We start from the raw sequence: 17,152 nt of genomic DNA, 5'->3' as shown, positions 1-17,152 counted from the left end.
GGTCCTTACACGCTACCACTCGGCTCTTTGCTTAGCCACCACCTAGTGTCTGTTTTAATTCTGCCTGTTGGCTAATGCATGGTTTGCGCTAAATATTCTGCCTATTGAGCTATTATTCTGATGTTAGAAAACAGGGATTTTTCTTAAAGAGGATTTTAGTCCTTGTGTAGTGTTCAGATTTTCGTCCAATGAGACCAAAAGCCTCTAGGCAAAGAACAGCCTGGGCAGTAGCAAATGCTCTGCCAATGTGTCCCAGCCCTATTCTTGAATGCCCACCTGTAACGCAGTCTGTGAACCTCTTTAGGCAGTCAGAGGTCAGACTGGTCTTTTCTGGCCCCTAGATCTATGAATGAGGAATTGAGCTGGTTGGGATAATAGGTTTTGAGAAGCATTGTGCACCCTAGGACTTCTGAGTTTGTAACCAGGGAGTGGCCTGGTTTTTGTCCACACGCAGTATAGTTATTTCTCAGTAATCATAGCGGCTAGCAGTGCCTTGCCCATTGCTACAGGTTTGTCTGCCTGTCGTGACCTGTGTAGTCAGACGCCCTAACTGCCTGTGTAACCAGTGGACTGCAGGATTCTTGTGCCTTCCTCTGAAGCATCTGCTGGAGACAAAATACTGGACTAAAATGGACCAGGGATCTGATCCAGTCTGGCAATGCCTATGTTCCTACCATTTTGTCAGCTCCTTTTTTCTTCCCAGGTTTCTAAGTGCTAAGGCATTCTACAGTCCCTTGCCTCATGTCCTGCTGGGTGTGTCTGTGTCCTCAGTGCCCCAGCAGGGGACAGAATGCCACATGGGGTAGCTGGCCAGATTGCATTGATACAAACAGGTCATATGGTAGGTGTAGACAACAGAAACGTGGTCGACACACCGTTTTCTTGTGCAACAAGCTGCAGCGTGCACACAGTTCCTCTGTGCATGTTACGATAGGTGTTGTGCAACCTGGTAACAAAGCCATATTTGCACTTAAACTGTACACGGAGCAAGACATCTGATCCCACCCCTTTTATCCGACGACGCTCCAGTGCACGCAAAAAAAAAAAATAGCAGGACTAACAAAGTGCTTGACAATTGCCGGGGCTCATTTACTTGCTCTGGGACCACCCACCCTCTGTTTCTTTTTGTCTGTACATTGTTTACATTTCAACCTTTTGTGCTAGATCCACAACTGGTGTAAATCAGTGTACTTCCACGAGCTGATGATCTGACCCCTTGTTTTCGTATTTGTCTGTGAAGCACCTACCTTGTTGTTGGCACGGTATGAATAAATAATTCTGTTGAAATGAGTATCCCTGTGGTCTCTTACTGTGTTCGGTGATTCAAATAACCTTTTTTTAAAAAATAAAAAATCTTGACAGCTTACAAATGTGCTTAGGCTGCCTTTTTTTTTTTAAGTGTGTTCTTCTAATCCTCTTGCAATGCCTCATCATTTTCTTCATGTCTCCTGATTCACTTCTACAGCTTTTATAGCTGTAGAGAATGACAACTGTATTAATGTTCTGGATGAAATATATCAGCATGTAGTTAGGAGCCATATATTATTTATGCTGTTAGGATCTTTTTACACCTGCAGTAAATATTTCCAACTTCAATGAAGTTGCAGATTCATCACTGTAAATCTGCATATTGGTTTTTTTGGTTTCTTGCTCGCTAGAGTCATATTTCATTTCCACTAATAAGGAAATTGTCTTCTGCTTAAAAATGATCCTATCAGCTGAAACAGAGCTCTGTATTTATCTACATTTAATATGCATCTGTCTAGAACAAAACTCGCAAATCTGGATCCTATGTAGCTTCTGTGAATGAATGTAAGGACCAGATTCCGATAAAATGAGTAACACTTTAATTGTTTATTTCCAAGGGCGTACGCTTGGATTATGGTGCTGTTCAGTGTGAGTAAGAGGATCAAAATATGGCCCTGAGTTAGCATCATCGGGGATGCTTCTCTTTTAGATGTGTGAGTGAATGACCTATCGAGGTTCATATATGGTGCCCATCGCTGTGGTATCTGAGTGTATTGCACGGTGCCATCTGAGCCTTCAAGTCCAGGAGTTTTGTCTTCTAGTGCTTTGTATCATTGTTGGCTTGTCTGAAGAAAAAAATTAGGGGCAAGTCCTTCACCAGCTTGCATCAGGTTGCCCTTGCATTTGAGCTCAGAGTACTAGGAACAGTGCTGAAATCCTCACTGAGATGCAACCCCCGCAGTTATTGCCTCTAAAGGCGAGTCAGTAAAGTAATAGCTTTTATTAAGGGTCTGATCCTGCAATCCTTACCCAGGTGAGCAGTAGCACTGACATCAGGATCAGGCCCTGTGAGCTCTAAATTCCACCACATTCACACGGACTGCTGAGGGAAACTTTAAAAGCCACAAAGGAGATGTTTCAGAGGGGTAGCCGTATTAGTCTGGATCTGTAAAAAGCAACAAAGAGTCCTGTGGCACCTTATAGACTAACAGACGTATTGGGGCATGAGCTTTCATGGGTGAATACCCACTTCGTCAGACGCATGGATCCAGGTTCTGATGGTGCCTTTAAAAATCATATTTAAATATATGAAAGAAAACATAGGTAGAAGATCCAAATATACCTGCAGTTCGGTCTCACACTGCATTTCCAAAATCAACCTTGAACAGCTGCCCATCAGCTATCTAACAGGGATATGATTATGCTGGTGTCGAAAATCCATTGAGAACAGATGAAAATATAGTACATATTTAGTTTACCAAAGAAGGATAACATGCTGGTCTTTTTGATGATTGGTGTATTTGCTGGTCTGTAGTCTAGGCTGTATGTGAAGAATGGATTGGAAGATTGATGTGTGTATGTGGAAGGTCGATTCATTGACTTACACTGGGAAGTGGAATAGGGAAGGTACAATGGTATGTGCAGTCTGTATAGGAGGCTAGATGGGGTGAATTGGGCTCTGCTTAATAGAGAGGTAGGGAAGGAGTGCTAAAGAGTGGAATGGCAATGGTGTTGTTTGTTGACTGTTTTGTGACAAAGTTCCTCCCCTACCTTGGTGGATCCTGCGGTTATTGGAGGATCTGTGCACCTCACAGATTCACCCTATGGGTCGGGAAACAGCCCAGAGACCTTCCCCTCTTGTAGAAGCCACAGTCCAGGTCAATTCCTCCTGGTCTGATCAGGAGTTGGGAGGTTTGGGGGGAACCCAGGCCCACCCTCTACTCCGGGTTCCAGCCCAGGGCCCTGTGGATTGTAGCTGTCTAGAGTGCCTCCTGGAACAGCTGCGCGACAGCTACAACTCCCTGGGCTACTTCCCCATTGCCTTCTTCAAACACCTTCTTTATCCTCACCACCGGACCTTCCTCCTGATGTCTGATAATGCTTATACCTCTCAGTCCTCCAGCAGGATGCCTACTCACTCTCAGCTTCTCGCACGCCTCTTGCTCCCAGTTCCTCACACGCACTTCCTCTCCTCTGGCTCCCTCTGGCCTGACTGGAGTGAGCCCTTTTATAGCATCAGAGGGGCCTTAATTAGAGTCAGGTGCTTAACAGCCTCACCTGACTCTTAGCAGGTTAATTGGAGTCAAGTGTTCTCATTAGCCTGGAGCAGCCCCTGCTCTGGTCACTCAGGGAACAGAAAACTGCTTATCCAGTGGCCAGCATATCTCCCTTCTACTACTCTGCTGTTCCCAACTGGCCTGGGTCTATCACAGTATATAGAAAATAACGTCTGAGATTTGTGGTTTCTTGGCTGCAGTGGGTAGTTGGAGAGAGCAGAGTTTTTGAAGACAAGAGGTTGGCATGTCTGTCTAGTAATGGGTGGGTGCATTGAAGGCTTCTCAGAGTTTAGACTATAGGAGGTCAGGAGTGTGGAGGGGAGGTTTCACAATGTTGTAGTTCATATTCTAGTCCTATGTTTTGTGTTCCTACCATGGTAGTGCACATAGTGATGAGAGGGGGGTTAAAAGGTTGTGGTGTGGGGCTGGAATTAAGATTTTTGGGGGATATGCACTGTGATATTCTACATGTGTATCTCCTATTTAGGAAGCTGTGAACTGTGATGCATGTATCTGGATATTTCTTAATTGTTATCTTCCAACTCTCATTTTCCATTTTCCTAAATCGTTATGTACACACCAAGCATCAACCTTAAGGGTACAAAGTCTTTTCTTGCTGTGATTTGATAACCAGTACAAACTTGCACTGGCTGATCTGCAATTCTGAGGGAAGGATGTTGTCCCCTGGCAACTAGTGAGATCTGAATAACCCTTCTGAGGGCATCAGGTGCACCACAGAACGATGCTGTTCTCTTGCTCCCTCTAAATTGGTGCCGATATTTAAATAACTCCATTGATTCCAGCATTTAATTATATTTTTACTTTAAATTCTTTTATAGAAACATTTTGCTGCTGAGGGAGTCAGAATGAAACGCTCAAGATTAGACTAGACCCAGCAGAGGCAAACATATGTCCTGTCTTGTATGGAGATGGTATCCGAGAGCAGTTTCTAAGATAAGAAACCAGCTTAGAGCTTATTTCAGATTTTCGAATGATGATGCTAATGTGCTTTCAGAAGCATCGGTGTTACCCTTTTTCATCCATATTTACTTGTGGTTAATTAAGTCACTGTTTCTTTTCCTGCTTCTTTATTACTTCTTATTTTATTTGTAGTGCAGTAGTGCCTAGAGATCCCAACCAGGTTCTGGAGTTTGCAGTCTAAACAGACAAGACAGGGGGGCAAGGAAACAGAGGCACCATTACGGTGAATTGCCCAAGGTCACACAGCAGGTCTGTGGCAGAAGCACAAAAGGAATCCATGTCTCAGAAATCCCAGTGCAATGCTGTATCTACTAGACTACATTGCCTCAAACAAATAGAAGCGTTCCTCTCACAAACTAAAAGCAAACCCCCGCACTCCTCTGAGGGTGCATGGCCTAACAAACACTAACTACAGATCAGTGATGTCCAGATTGAGTTTTAAATAGTGCAGAGCTCAGTTAAGTGCTCTCACTTACAACATTCCTCGGATCACCTTTGAGGACCCAGCAGCCTGTAGGTTGGGAGAATGCAGATAAAAAGGTTTTTTTTCTTTCTTTGGACAATGCTAATTTGAAGCAACCAAACCCTTGTGAGGTTTTGATTAAACTCTTGTTGGAAATGTTTCTCAGTTCCTGGATATGAAAGAGAGAGATTCGTCCCAGAAGATTAGCCAGCAAGCTGGCGGTTAGGGCATTCCCCTGGGATGTGGGATACGCAGCCTCGGCTCGCTGCTCTACCAGATTTGGAGCAGGGATTTGAACCCACATCACCTGCTACATCCCACATGAGTGCCCCAACCACCTGGCTACTGGCTATTCTGGAGTTGGTAACCACCCTCTGGGTTTCACAAAAAAATTCCAAAGAGCTCGGCTTTTGCTTGATGTGAAATGGGAAGTAGTTTGAAATCTAAAAGTTTTGTAGACTGGGAAAGCCACCTCCTGCCTGGTTCAACTTTGGAGTGTCCAGTAAAGTTTTGTCCTGAAAGTTCTTTTGTCGCATACAAATGCATTGATGATGGTCATATTCCTCCTACACTTGGCTGCTTCGGTCATGCATGGAGTTGGAGCAGCCGAGGTGGGAAAGCAGAACAGGGTAGAGAGAGGAAGGAATACTGTGTTAAAGAAGGATGTTGATACATTGCAGAGGGTTCAGAGAAGAGCCACGAGACTGATTAAAAGATTAGAAAACCTGCCTTATAGCGATTGACTCAAAAAGCACAATCTCTTTAGCTTAACCAAGAGCAGGTTAAGCGGTGACTTGCTTGCTGTCTATCATTACCTACATGGAGAACAAATATTTAAATGATGGGCTCTTCAGTCTAGCAGAGACAGGTTTAACACGATCCAATGGCTGGATCCACTCTAGGCCAATTCAGAGGGGGAAATAAGGTGAAGATTTTCAACAATGAGGCTATTTAACCATTGGAACAATGTACCAGGAGTTGTGGTGGATTCCCCATCACTCCCCATTTTTGAATCAAGATGGGCTGTTTTCTAGGAATTATTTTGGGGCAGTTCTCCAGCCTGTGTTACGCAGGAGGTCAGACTAGATGGTCACAGTGGTCCCTTCTAGCCTACGGATCTATGTATCTCCTTTGCTCCAGCACCCCTCTTCCTCATGGCTCTCCTCCAGAGCCCCCCTCCTCTACCCGCACCTTTTCCTCAAGGTCTGGCCCCTTTGTAGATATCACTCCTGCCTCCCAATCTCTCTTTTCCTCACCTACCCCCATGCTTCTGTCTAAGCCGTCCCTCACCCGTCCACACAGGAAAAGCAGGAATTGCTTCGCTTGCAGATGGACGAGAGGTTAATGTCACTGTGTCACTTTCCTTGGAGATGTCGTTGCTGATTTAATGTACATTAAACATTCTTACTGAGGGGTAAGAATCAAGCCAGTAACAGCTGATGATAAACCTGGGTGCGTGGAGAGAAGGGGGGGAGAAGCAGAATAGCGAGGCTGACAATGCCAGCAGGAATTGGCAAGCTGCCAAGCGAGGGGGGCTAGCTGAGAGAGGCCTGTCCTTTACTCCGCACACGCTGGGATTCTATTGGTTACCGAGCTGCTGTTTAAAGCAGAAGCGCTCAGAGGAATTAGCTGCAGAGCCAGCCACCGGATTGCAGCCCACCCTTCAGTGCACCGAGAGGGGGAGAGGCGCACGCAGGAGCTTGCAGAGTGTTCAGATTTTGATTTCTTTTTGAAAGAGAAAAGAAGGGAGGGAAAGATCCCAGAAAAGGAGCTCAGATCCCACAGCCCCGGGGGGCGAATAATGGATGCGACCATATTTCAGATCATCATTGACGAATTTGATGCCAACTGCAGCCTCCTAGATGCTTTGCAGGATACTTTTTTCGAGAGTTCCTCTGTTCCCTTCCTTGGCTTTGATGGTAGGATGCGTTAGCCTATTACAGGGCTTGGAAAAGCCTGGGGTTAAGATTCTTAGTCACACTTTGCTTTGTGATGTGAACGGGCTTTCTCAATCGCTTCTTTCATTTCTCTTTTTTTAATGTGAAGGTCCATATTGCAATGCCACCACTGATCAGATAGGGACCTGCTGGCCCCGGGCCACTGCTGGGGAACTGGTGGAGAGACCCTGCCCGGAGTTTCTCAACGGGATCAAGTACAACACCACCCGTAAGTACAAACTCCCCTCTTCTCTGTCTGTAGCTTGTGCTGAGAAAAATGCTCTTATGAAGCCCCTTAATGCGTCCTCATACAAAGCAGTTTCTTAAGTGTTGGGCTGGGAAATGACACATCCTGAACATTCTGAGTGAGGCATACAAATTCCTGTTTTGAGTGAGACCCATTTTAACATAAACTTGGCCTTTTAAACACTTGCATATGTTTCTTCAGGCAGATGTGGAGAAGAAAACACGCTGTGTCTTTTAAGGAGACAAGGACTCTAAAACATGCCCACTGAATTTCTTAGGTATTTGTAAGTGTGATCCTGCTTTGTGCACATGTTTCAATTAAAGTAATTATCTCTCTGGCTTGTTCAATCCTCAGTCTTAATTAATAAATTGGTGATGTGCTTGGGAACAACCAACCCTCTGGAGGGAACAATGTGCGTCTGAATAGGGATTAGCCCTGAAGTCCTGATCCAACAACAGAGGCTGAGGTGCCGAATCTACTTAACTTCACTGGCAGTTTGCTTATTAATCAGGAATGGATGCAGTGCCTTAAGCCGGTTGCATCAGGAACGCAGGTGAGCCTGTATTAGGATGTCATTAGACAGATCAAATTTACCAGCACGGTAAAGTGCCGTCTTATGTGTATCGTACAAATTGTTTGCAGCTGGCTATAAATATTTTAATAACTCCACAATAGTGAGTCATCGGCACATGTTTGAGAGGGGTTTGTTTTCAGGCTGTGGACTCAGGCATTCATTTCCCCTCATTCTGGTCAATATTGATCAATCCGTTTAGGAGCTTTGGGATGATTAAGTGCCCTGAGTGCTAGCTCTGCATATGCATAGTACTTTGGTTAACAGTCTTTTTCAGAACATTTTTAATGTCTGTTTCTGCATCCCTGGAAGGTTCATTGTGCCCTTGTCCTTGTGGGGAATTAATTCATGTTAATAAGGCTTTAGTATTTTCTTGGCTTTCTGTCAGTAAATCTGAAGAGGGAGGGTCTCAGGGAACCGTGCATCTCTCTTACAGCTTGATTTTAACTTGTTGGAAGTGGATTTTCTCTCCTCCTCTTTTATGGGTTAATAGCCAGATTTGTGAAAGGGCACAGCACCCAGTATCTCCCATTTGAGAACCAAGGGAGCTGCTGAAGGCCCAGCACTCTTGAAAATCAGCATAGGATCCTCCTTCTGCAACCCTTCCTTGGGCAAAGCACCCAGTGAAGTCAGCCATAGGTTCACCTGGGTAAGGGCTGCAGGATTAACCTTCTGCAAGCTGTGCTCTTTATGGTGAAATGTGCTATGCCCTTCCAGGGGCCAAATGCTGCCATCCTTCCTCGGAATGAATACTCTTCTGCTTCACAAGCAAGTACCATTGACATCAATGGGACTAGTCAAGGAGCCGGGAACAATTCAGCAAGAGTGGGGGTATTGGGAATCTGGCCGTAAAAGCTGCTGATGTGCCTTCCGTGTAAGTGTATGTAAAAGAAGAACCGGGACTATTAATCTTCCGGTTTCCCTGTGCATATGGAAAGTTGGTTTCATTGATTTTTTTCAGAGTTTTTATACTGCCCAAAGGGCTTGATGGAAACATCATGGTATGGTTATTAACTAGTTGCATCCTTAAAGACAAACAGGAGAGATGTTAAATGGAGTTCCTGTGCCCTGAACAAAAAGACCTAAAATCCATTATTTTTTAATGCAGATACTCTTCATAACTGGTCTTTTCAACATTTATTAATTTAATTGGAAGCTCAGTCTTTTCTGCATAATGTCTCAGGGTGGTGATTATTTACCTTGCATTCATGGTAAACTTTCTCTAAATACCCGGCTTTAAGATCTATGGCACAGTTATTCCTGCTCAGCATTAGTTACATGCTGATTCCAGGATGACATGGGAAAATCTATTTGCAATAGTCATGTGAAATGGATCATCACTTGTGTCTAAATTGGAAACATTTATATGTGTGCATAGTAAAGTTGGGGTATGTTTGCACCACTTTTCAATAATGCCTAGAGATGTTTGGGTTCTGCATCAGTGACAGCTTGTAGCAAATGTCTAGAGAAATTCTACTCTTCCGTGTATTTAGCTATGGACCTGATCCTTCAACGCCTTGCTCACATGAACAAAGACAGTTTGCAGGATGAGGCCTGGGTTCAAGACAGCATGTAAAATCAACTGCTTAATAATCAGCTTGCAGACTTTCATAAATATATTTCAACAGGAAACTGTTAATTGTTAACCAGTCTGCTACAATTAAGATGCAATTACTTCTGGAACTGGAAAGAGATGTCCAGGAATACAGTCAGGGTATGTCTGATATTCCTGGAGGCTCATCTGCTTCCCACGTTTTGGCTACTTCTGCTTGATGTTTCACTTAGATAGTTGATTAAATGTACTAGGACACCCTTTGCAGCAGAACCCCGTCTGGGAGTAGATTGTGTACATTATGCAAATAGTGATATAAACACAGTCAATTGAATGTAACAGTAACTCAATCTCACGAATAAGGACCGTAGAGTGCAGGATTGCTTTGGAGATAATTTGCATTGACACAAGAGATTTCTACCCTAAAACGCTTAGTTCAGTTCTTTTCTGCTTGTGGCACAACATCATGATCCATTTTAAATCGAACCAAGAGGTACAGATAAGAAATAATTTGATGTTATTCCCCAGTAAATGCTGGTGCTGCACTCTTATCTGGTTCTTTGGACTGTAGACAAAAATGCTCATACTGCAAAATTCACTATGTCAAATGTTTATCTTAGCTATTATCCTGTTGACATGAAGAAGGAAGATACTTGGTTATTGGTTTGAGGGCAATTACCCCTTAGGAACCATTACATATTTTTGTGTTGCATATTTAATCTCTGTAAAGTCTTGGGAATCAAATGATGAAGTAGTGGATCTTGGTCTTCTAAACACAGTGGGTGAGATCCTCAGCTGGCTCAAATCAGTGAAGTACCACTAATCCTCTGAGCCAAACTGGTCTTAATGGAGTTACCCCAGAGGTGAATTTAACTCCCTAGTTGCCACCAAAAGAAGGAACACGGGGGAACATTGGGAACTCAATATATAATCCATATTCCTGAATCCTAATGCCTCAACTCCAGCCTTGCCTATTACAAAAACCCGTGCACTCAGGCAGGCAGATGCAGTAACAATGGAAACCTTCAAACGATCCAGCAGAATTGATCCAAAAGGCACTACAGACAAGAAGATGAAAACTACCCAGAGTCAGTATACAAACATTTCCATTCAGCTACAAGACAGAGAGAGCAGCTTGTGATTGTAACTAAAATCTTCTCCTGTAAGATACCCTGTGATTTTTTTTCCCTGAGAGCTATCAAGTGGCATTGCCAACTTTCAGATGGCTTAGTAAAGCAGCAGGTCCAGGTTTGCTCTCTTTATCCTGTGTGCTCCATTATGGTGGCAAATTCTTTTTTCCCTACGTATTTCATGAAGCCAAGACATGTTAACAAACACAGTTCTACTCGTCAATAAGTACCAACAAGAGCGAATTCTGTGGTCAGGGTTCTGGAAATTCCATTGCCAAGTTGCTTTTCATATACTGAGCTGCCATCGAATTTGCAAAGAAATAAGACACCCACCTCCAATTAAAATAAAAGCCCTATCGGTTATATATGTGTGTGTGTGTGTATGTATGTGTGTGTGTGTGTGTGTGTGTATATATATATATATATATATATATACACACACACACACACGTATATAAACCAGTAGGGCTTTTATTTTTATATATATATAGACACAGACAGACACACACACACGTATATAAACTGGTAGGGCTTTTATTTTAATTGTATATATATATATATATAGACACAGACACACACACACGCATATATAAACTGGTAGGGCTTTTATTTTAATTGGGGATGGGTGTCTTATTTCTTTGTAAATTCGATGGCAGCTCAGTATATGTATATTCAATGGCAAAAAAAACACATTAATGTGGACTTAAGCTAGCTTGATGGCATGTCATCCCTTGATGCCATGGGGCGGTTTGAGCATTGGCCTATTTAACCCAGGGTTGTGAGTTCAATCCTTGAGGGGGCCATTTAGGGATGTGGGGCAAGAATCAGTACTTGGACCTGCTAGTGAAGGCAGGGGGCTGGACTCGATGACCTTTCAAGGTCCCTTCCAGTTCTAGGAGATTGGTATATATCTCCTTTTGCAGAATACTAGAGGGGTACTGTCAGTAGCAAGCTGGGATACGGGTTGGCTTTATTATCAACATAAATGCCAGGTTAAGTGACTGTGGTCGGTGTAGCTATGCTGAATGGTGGAGGCAGTAGTTAGCTCTGGTCAGTAGAGGGTGTCTGGGAGATGTGTGAAGTGTGTGACAGAGCTGTGATTGTGATATAAGATGTATGTTTTCCACCCTCCAAAGTGTGTGGGGGGGGAAGGGAAGCGAGGCTGTTTGTTTTCAGAATGCAGCATGCCTCATTTCTATGGATAATTGGGCAGGTTCTGTCAGTAGTGGGGCAGAAGACTTTTATTTGAATGGATGCTATCAGCAGCGAGGTGGAACATGACAGGACTTGAATGCTTTAATGATGGGGAAGTGAAAGTGTAGGTCTGAGATGGTATCCTGTGAAGAAGCGTGAGGGGCTTTAAGAGGTTGTGAAGTGGTTCTTAAATTGTCCGTCTATTGTATTATTTCTAAGGCCGTGGCTAATGGTGAGCATACACCTTTTTGTCCTTGAACGGTGTTGGGTGGAATCTTGTAAGGGAGAGTGAATGGGCTGTAAAAGGAGACAGACTGTGGGTATGTGTGTGAAGGGGACATATGGGCGCATTGCTGTACCAGGACAGAGTTCAGCTTGCAGGGGTGACCTTGCCTGTACATCTCCTAGTCTTCAGACGCTGAGTTTTGCTCAGCTCAGTGTCCTGCAAGGGGCCAACATTCCGCCAAGCAACCTTGACTCTGAACTAATAGAGGTGTGTGTGTGTGGGGGGGGTGTCATTCAATTTCCTAGTTTTCTTGGAGCCCCAGATCTAGTTTAATAGGAAAGGATGTGGTGTTGGCAAGAGTTGTTTAAGCAGTTGTAGGTATCGTGTCCTGCAATTTGCATACCAAGGCAAAGCAGCCTGTAGTGAGCCATCCCTATGCCAGGGGTGCTCGGTGCTCTCCCGCTAACTTCTGCAACTGTGTGATCCGGGAATAGCCCAGAATCCACAGCCAGCATGGCATTGCCCGTATTTCTTTTCCTCGCAGCAGTCAAGGTGCCTGTGCTTGAAGTCCAAACCTCTGCACTGTGTGTCTTTGGGAACACCACATTAATCCGTAGCCACTTGCTACACACTCCCCTCCCTCCCTAGAGCCGGAAAATACAGATTTTCCTCAAACAACCGGCCCAAGACTTGTCTACCACCCATTCTCATTGCCTAACCCCTCCCCATGCTGCCCACCCAGCAAGTCCTCTGCCTTAGGCGCATCCCCATCCAATATAATAAAAGTTCTGGTTAGGTCGGCTGCTGAGTGTTCTGCTGTGTTCAGTGTAAACCTCCCCGTACCATAAAAACACCAGCTATTAAAACAGACAATGTGTAGCAAGGAACATTGCGCAGGTGTACAAAGGTTCAGACTAGAAATAGCAGCGGGGTCAAGGCATCCACATATTCCCTCAAACTGCCTAGGTAACCATAGAGTGGCTGCATAGAAACCCTCCCGTGCTCCTCTGCACATCCCTCCGCAGCATAGGAAGCTCTGAAAGGGAAGCAGTGGCCCATTCATCTCAGTGGATATTCTCAGCTGAATGAGAACACCCCCATGGAGATATACGCAACCTGAAATAACAGCTCTATCCGTCTCAATGGGGCTTTAGAGCCTAAGACATGCAAAAAGTATACCCATCCTCAGCTCCCCATTTAGAGGGACAGAATGTCCCCAGATTCTGACTGACATGGGGAGTGGACGCGCAGGGAGGAGACCTTAAACCCTCCCAAAAGGGCAATCTCCCCCGAACCTGGCTCAAATGAGAGGAGCAAGGAGGTGGGGGTGGGGTTCCAACCCCCGTAGATGGACCTGGAGCCCCAGATCTTGGCATTCACATGGGGGCAGTGAAATGGGCTCAGATATCCCCAGATGCGCAAAGCCTCCCTTATCCCAGATGATAGAAATGTAGAGTTGGAAGGGACCTCAAGAGATCATCTCTAGTCCATTCCCCAGCACTGAGGCAGGACCAAGTAAACCTAGACCATACCTGACAGGTGTTTGTCCAACCTGTTCTTCAAAACCTCCCATGACGGGGATTCCACAATCTCCTTTGGAAGCCTATTCCAGAGCTGGACTACCCTTATAGTTCGAAAGTTTTTCCTAAAATCTAACTTAAATTTCCCTTGCTGCAGGTAAAGCCTATTGCTTCTAGTCCTACCTTCAGTGGACATGGAGAACAACTTTCAGAGTAGCAGCCGTGTTAGTCTGTATCTGCAAAAAGAACAGCAGTACTTGTGGCACCTTAGAGACTAACAAATTTATTTGACCATAAGCTCTCGTGGGCTACAGCCCACTCCATCAGATGCATAGACTGGAACATATAATTAGGAGATATATATACATACAGAGAACATGAAAAGGTGGAAGTTGCCATACCAACTCTAAGAGGCTAATTAATCAAGATGAGCAATTATCAGCAGGAGAAAAAAAACTTTTGTAGTGATAATCAAGATGTCCCATTTCAGACAGTTTGACAAGAAGGTGTGAGGATACTTAACATGGGGAAATAGATTTAATTTGTTAGAGTTGGTATGGCAAGTTCCACCTTTTCATGTTCTCTGTATGTATATATATCTTCTTACTGTATGTTCCATTCTATGCATCTGATGAAGTGGGTTTTAGCCCATGAGAGCTTATGCTCAGATAAATTTGTTAGTCTCTAAAGTGCCACAAGTACTCCTGTTCTTTTTATGGAGAACAGCTGATCACCTTCCTCTTTATAAAAGTCCTTAACATGTCTCAAGACTGTTTTCAAGTTCCCCTCCCCCATCCTCTCCCCAGTTTTCTTTTGTCAACTAAACATGCCCATTTTTAAATCTTTCCTCCTAGGTCAGATTTCCTAAACCTTTGATAATTTTTGTTGCTTTCCTCTGGACTCTTTCCAATTTGCCCTCATCTTTCCTAAGGTGCCCAGAACTGGACACAGTTCTCCAGCTGAGGCCTCACTAGTGCCGAGAAGAGTGGGACAATTACTTCCTGTGTCTTTCATATGACACTCCTGTTAATGCACCCCAGAAAGAGATTAGCCTTTTTCACAGCTACATCACACTATTGACTCGTATTCGATTTGTGATCCACTTTAATCCCCAGATCCTTTTCAGCAGTGCCAACACCTGGCCAGTTATTCCCCATTGTGTAGCTGTCCATTTGATTTTTCCTTCCTAAGGGAAGTACTTTGCACTTGTCTTTACTGAATTTCATTTTGCTGATTTCCGACCGATTCTCCAGTTTGTCAAAGTCATTTTGAATTCTAATCCTGTCCTCCAAAGTGCTAGCAACCCCCTACCCCCCAGTTTGGTGTCATCCGCAAATTTTATAAGTATATTTTCCACTCATTAGTGGGAATATTGAATGCTACCAGACCCAGGACTGACCCCTGTGGGATCCCACTAGACACAACCTCCCATTTTGAGAATGAACCATTGAAAACTACTCTTTGAGTACGGTCTTCCAACCAGTTGTGCACCCGCCTTCTAGTAATTTCATCTAGACCACATTTCCCTAGTTTGCCTATGGGAATGTCATGTGGGACTATGTTGAAATTCTTAGTAAAATCACAATCACATCAGAGGGGCAGGGAGGGTGGGTCCAGAACCCCCTAGAGGAGCAAAAGGCCCCCAAATCCGGGTGTACACACAGGAAGGGAGCATGTGAGGCTGACAGGTATCCCTGCCTCTATCCTCCCCTAGTCCCCCTGCCACTGTCCCACCCCTCCATTCCTTCTAACCCCCACGGCTCCATCTCCTGAGCCGCCAACCTCTCTTTTCTTCTCTACTACTCTTCCCTCATTTATCTGCCTCCCTATAGCCCCCTCCTCTCACTGCAGCCCAAACCTCTCTTTATCCTATTCCTCCTCTGCCTACCCCCTAATTACCCCTCCTTTCCCAGGAACCATACACGTGTCTTATTTTTTCCTCAACAATATTGAGAGATGCAGCGGGGTTGAGGGTGCAGGGGGGTTGAGGTGCACTGGCAAAGCTGGGGGTGCAGGGGATTGGGTGCACTGACAGAGCACAAGGTGCAGGGGTTGAGGTGCACTGACAAAGCAGGGGGTGCAGAGGGTTGGGGTGCACTGGCAAAGTAGAGGGTGCAGGGGGTTGAGGTGCACTGACAAAGCATGAGGTGCAGGGGGTTGGGGTGCATTGACAAAGTAGGGTGCAGGGGATTGGGGTGCACTGACAAAGCACGAGGTGCAGAGGGTTGGGGTGCACTGGCAAAGTAGAGGGTGCAGGGGATTGGGGTGCACTGACAAAGCATGAGGTGCAGGGGATTGGGGTGCATTGACAAAGTAGGGGGTGCAGGGGATTGGGGTGCACTGACAAAGCACGAGGTGCAGAGGGTTGGGGTGCATTGACAAAGTAGGGGTGCAGGAGATTGGGGTGCACTGACAAAGCATGAGGTGCAGGGGGTTGGGGTGCATTGACAAAGCACGAGGTGCAGAGGGTTGGGGTGCGCTGGCAAAGTAGAGGGTGCAGGGGGTTGGGGTGCATTGACAAAGCACGAGGTGCAGAGGGTTGGGGTGCACTGGCAAAGTAGAGGGTGCAGGGGATTGGGGTGCACTGACAAAGCACGAGGTGCAGAGGGTTGGGGTGCACTGGCAAAGTAGAGGGTGCAGGGGGTTGGGGTGCACTGACAAAGCATGAGGTGCAGGGGGTTGGGGTGCATTGACAAAGTAGGGTGCAGGGGATTGGGGTGCATTGACAAAGCATGAGGTGCAGGGGATTGGGGTGCATTGACAAAGCAGGGGGTGCAGGAGATTGGGGTGCACTGACAAAGTAGGGGTGCAGGGGATTGGGGTGCACTGACAAAGCATGAGGTGCAGGGGGTTGAGGTGCACTGACAAAGCATGAGGTGCAGGGGGTTGGGGTGCACTGGCAAAGTAGAGGGTGCAGGGAATTGGGGTGCACTGACAAAGCACGAGGTGCAGGGGATTGGGGTGCACTGACAAAGCACGAGGTGCAGGGGATTGGGGTGCACTGACAAAGCATGAGGTGCAGAGGGTTGGGGTGCACTGGCAAAGTAGAGGGTGCAGGGAATTGGGGTGCACTGACAAAGCACGAGGTGCAGGGGATTGGGGTGCACTGACAAAGCATGAGGTGCAGGGGGTTGAGGTGCACTGACAAAGCATGAGGTGCAGGGGGTTGGGGTGCATTGACACAGTAGGGGTGCAGGGGATTGGGGTGCACTGAGAAAGCATGAGGTGCAGAGGGTTGGGGTGCATTGACAAAGTAGGGGGTGCAGGGGATTGGGGTGCACTGACAAAGCACGAGGTGCAGAGGGTTGGGGTGCATTGACAAAGTAGGGGTGCAGGAGATTGGGGTGCACTGACAAAGCATGAGGTGCAGGGGGTTGGGGTGCATTGACAAAGTAGGGTGCAGGGGATTGGGGTGCACTGACAAAGCACGAGGTGCAGAGGGTTGGGGTGCACTGGCAAAGTAGAGGGTGCAGGGGATTGGGGTGCACTGACAAAGCATGAGGTGCAGAGGGTTGGGGTGCATTGACAAAGCAGGGGGTGCAGGAGATTGGGGTGCACTGACAAAGTAGGGTGCAGGGGATTGGGGTGCACTGACAAAGCATGAGGTGCAGGGGGTTGAGGTGCACTGACAAAGCACGAGGTGCAGGGGGTTGGGGTGCACTGACACAGTAGGGGTGCAGGGGATTGGGGTGCACTGAGAAAGCATGAGGTGCAGAGGGTTGGGGTGCATTGACAAAGTAGGGGGTGCAGGGGATTGGGGTGCACTGACAAAGCACGAGGTGCAGAGGGTTGGGGTGCACTGGCAGA

General features: G+C 46.0%; 1 protein-coding gene across 3 annotated transcripts in view; it reads left to right on the top strand.

The window, feature by feature from the left end:
• Nucleotides 1–17,152, top strand: part of CRHR2 (corticotropin releasing hormone receptor 2) — a 266,132-nt gene that overhangs the window by 67,488 nt on the left and 181,492 nt on the right. For 2 of the 3 annotated variants that reach the window (XM_045006108.1, XM_045006109.1), the window contains exon 3: nt 7,015–7,134. In XM_045006108.1, the coding sequence (XP_044862043.1) occupies nt 7,015–7,134 (120 nt within the window). Of the gene's footprint in view, nt 1–6,701; nt 6,888–7,014; nt 7,135–17,152 lie in introns of those variants that run through there. The other variant, XM_045006110.1, reaches the window with a different exon arrangement.

Source organism: Mauremys mutica, chromosome 2, assembly GCF_020497125.1.
Source record: "Mauremys mutica isolate MM-2020 ecotype Southern chromosome 2, ASM2049712v1, whole genome shotgun sequence".
Taxonomy (NCBI): domain Eukaryota; kingdom Metazoa; phylum Chordata; order Testudines; family Geoemydidae; genus Mauremys; species Mauremys mutica.
Note: the sequence above shows the minus strand (reverse complement) of the source record. Positions and strands in the feature narration are given on the sequence as shown.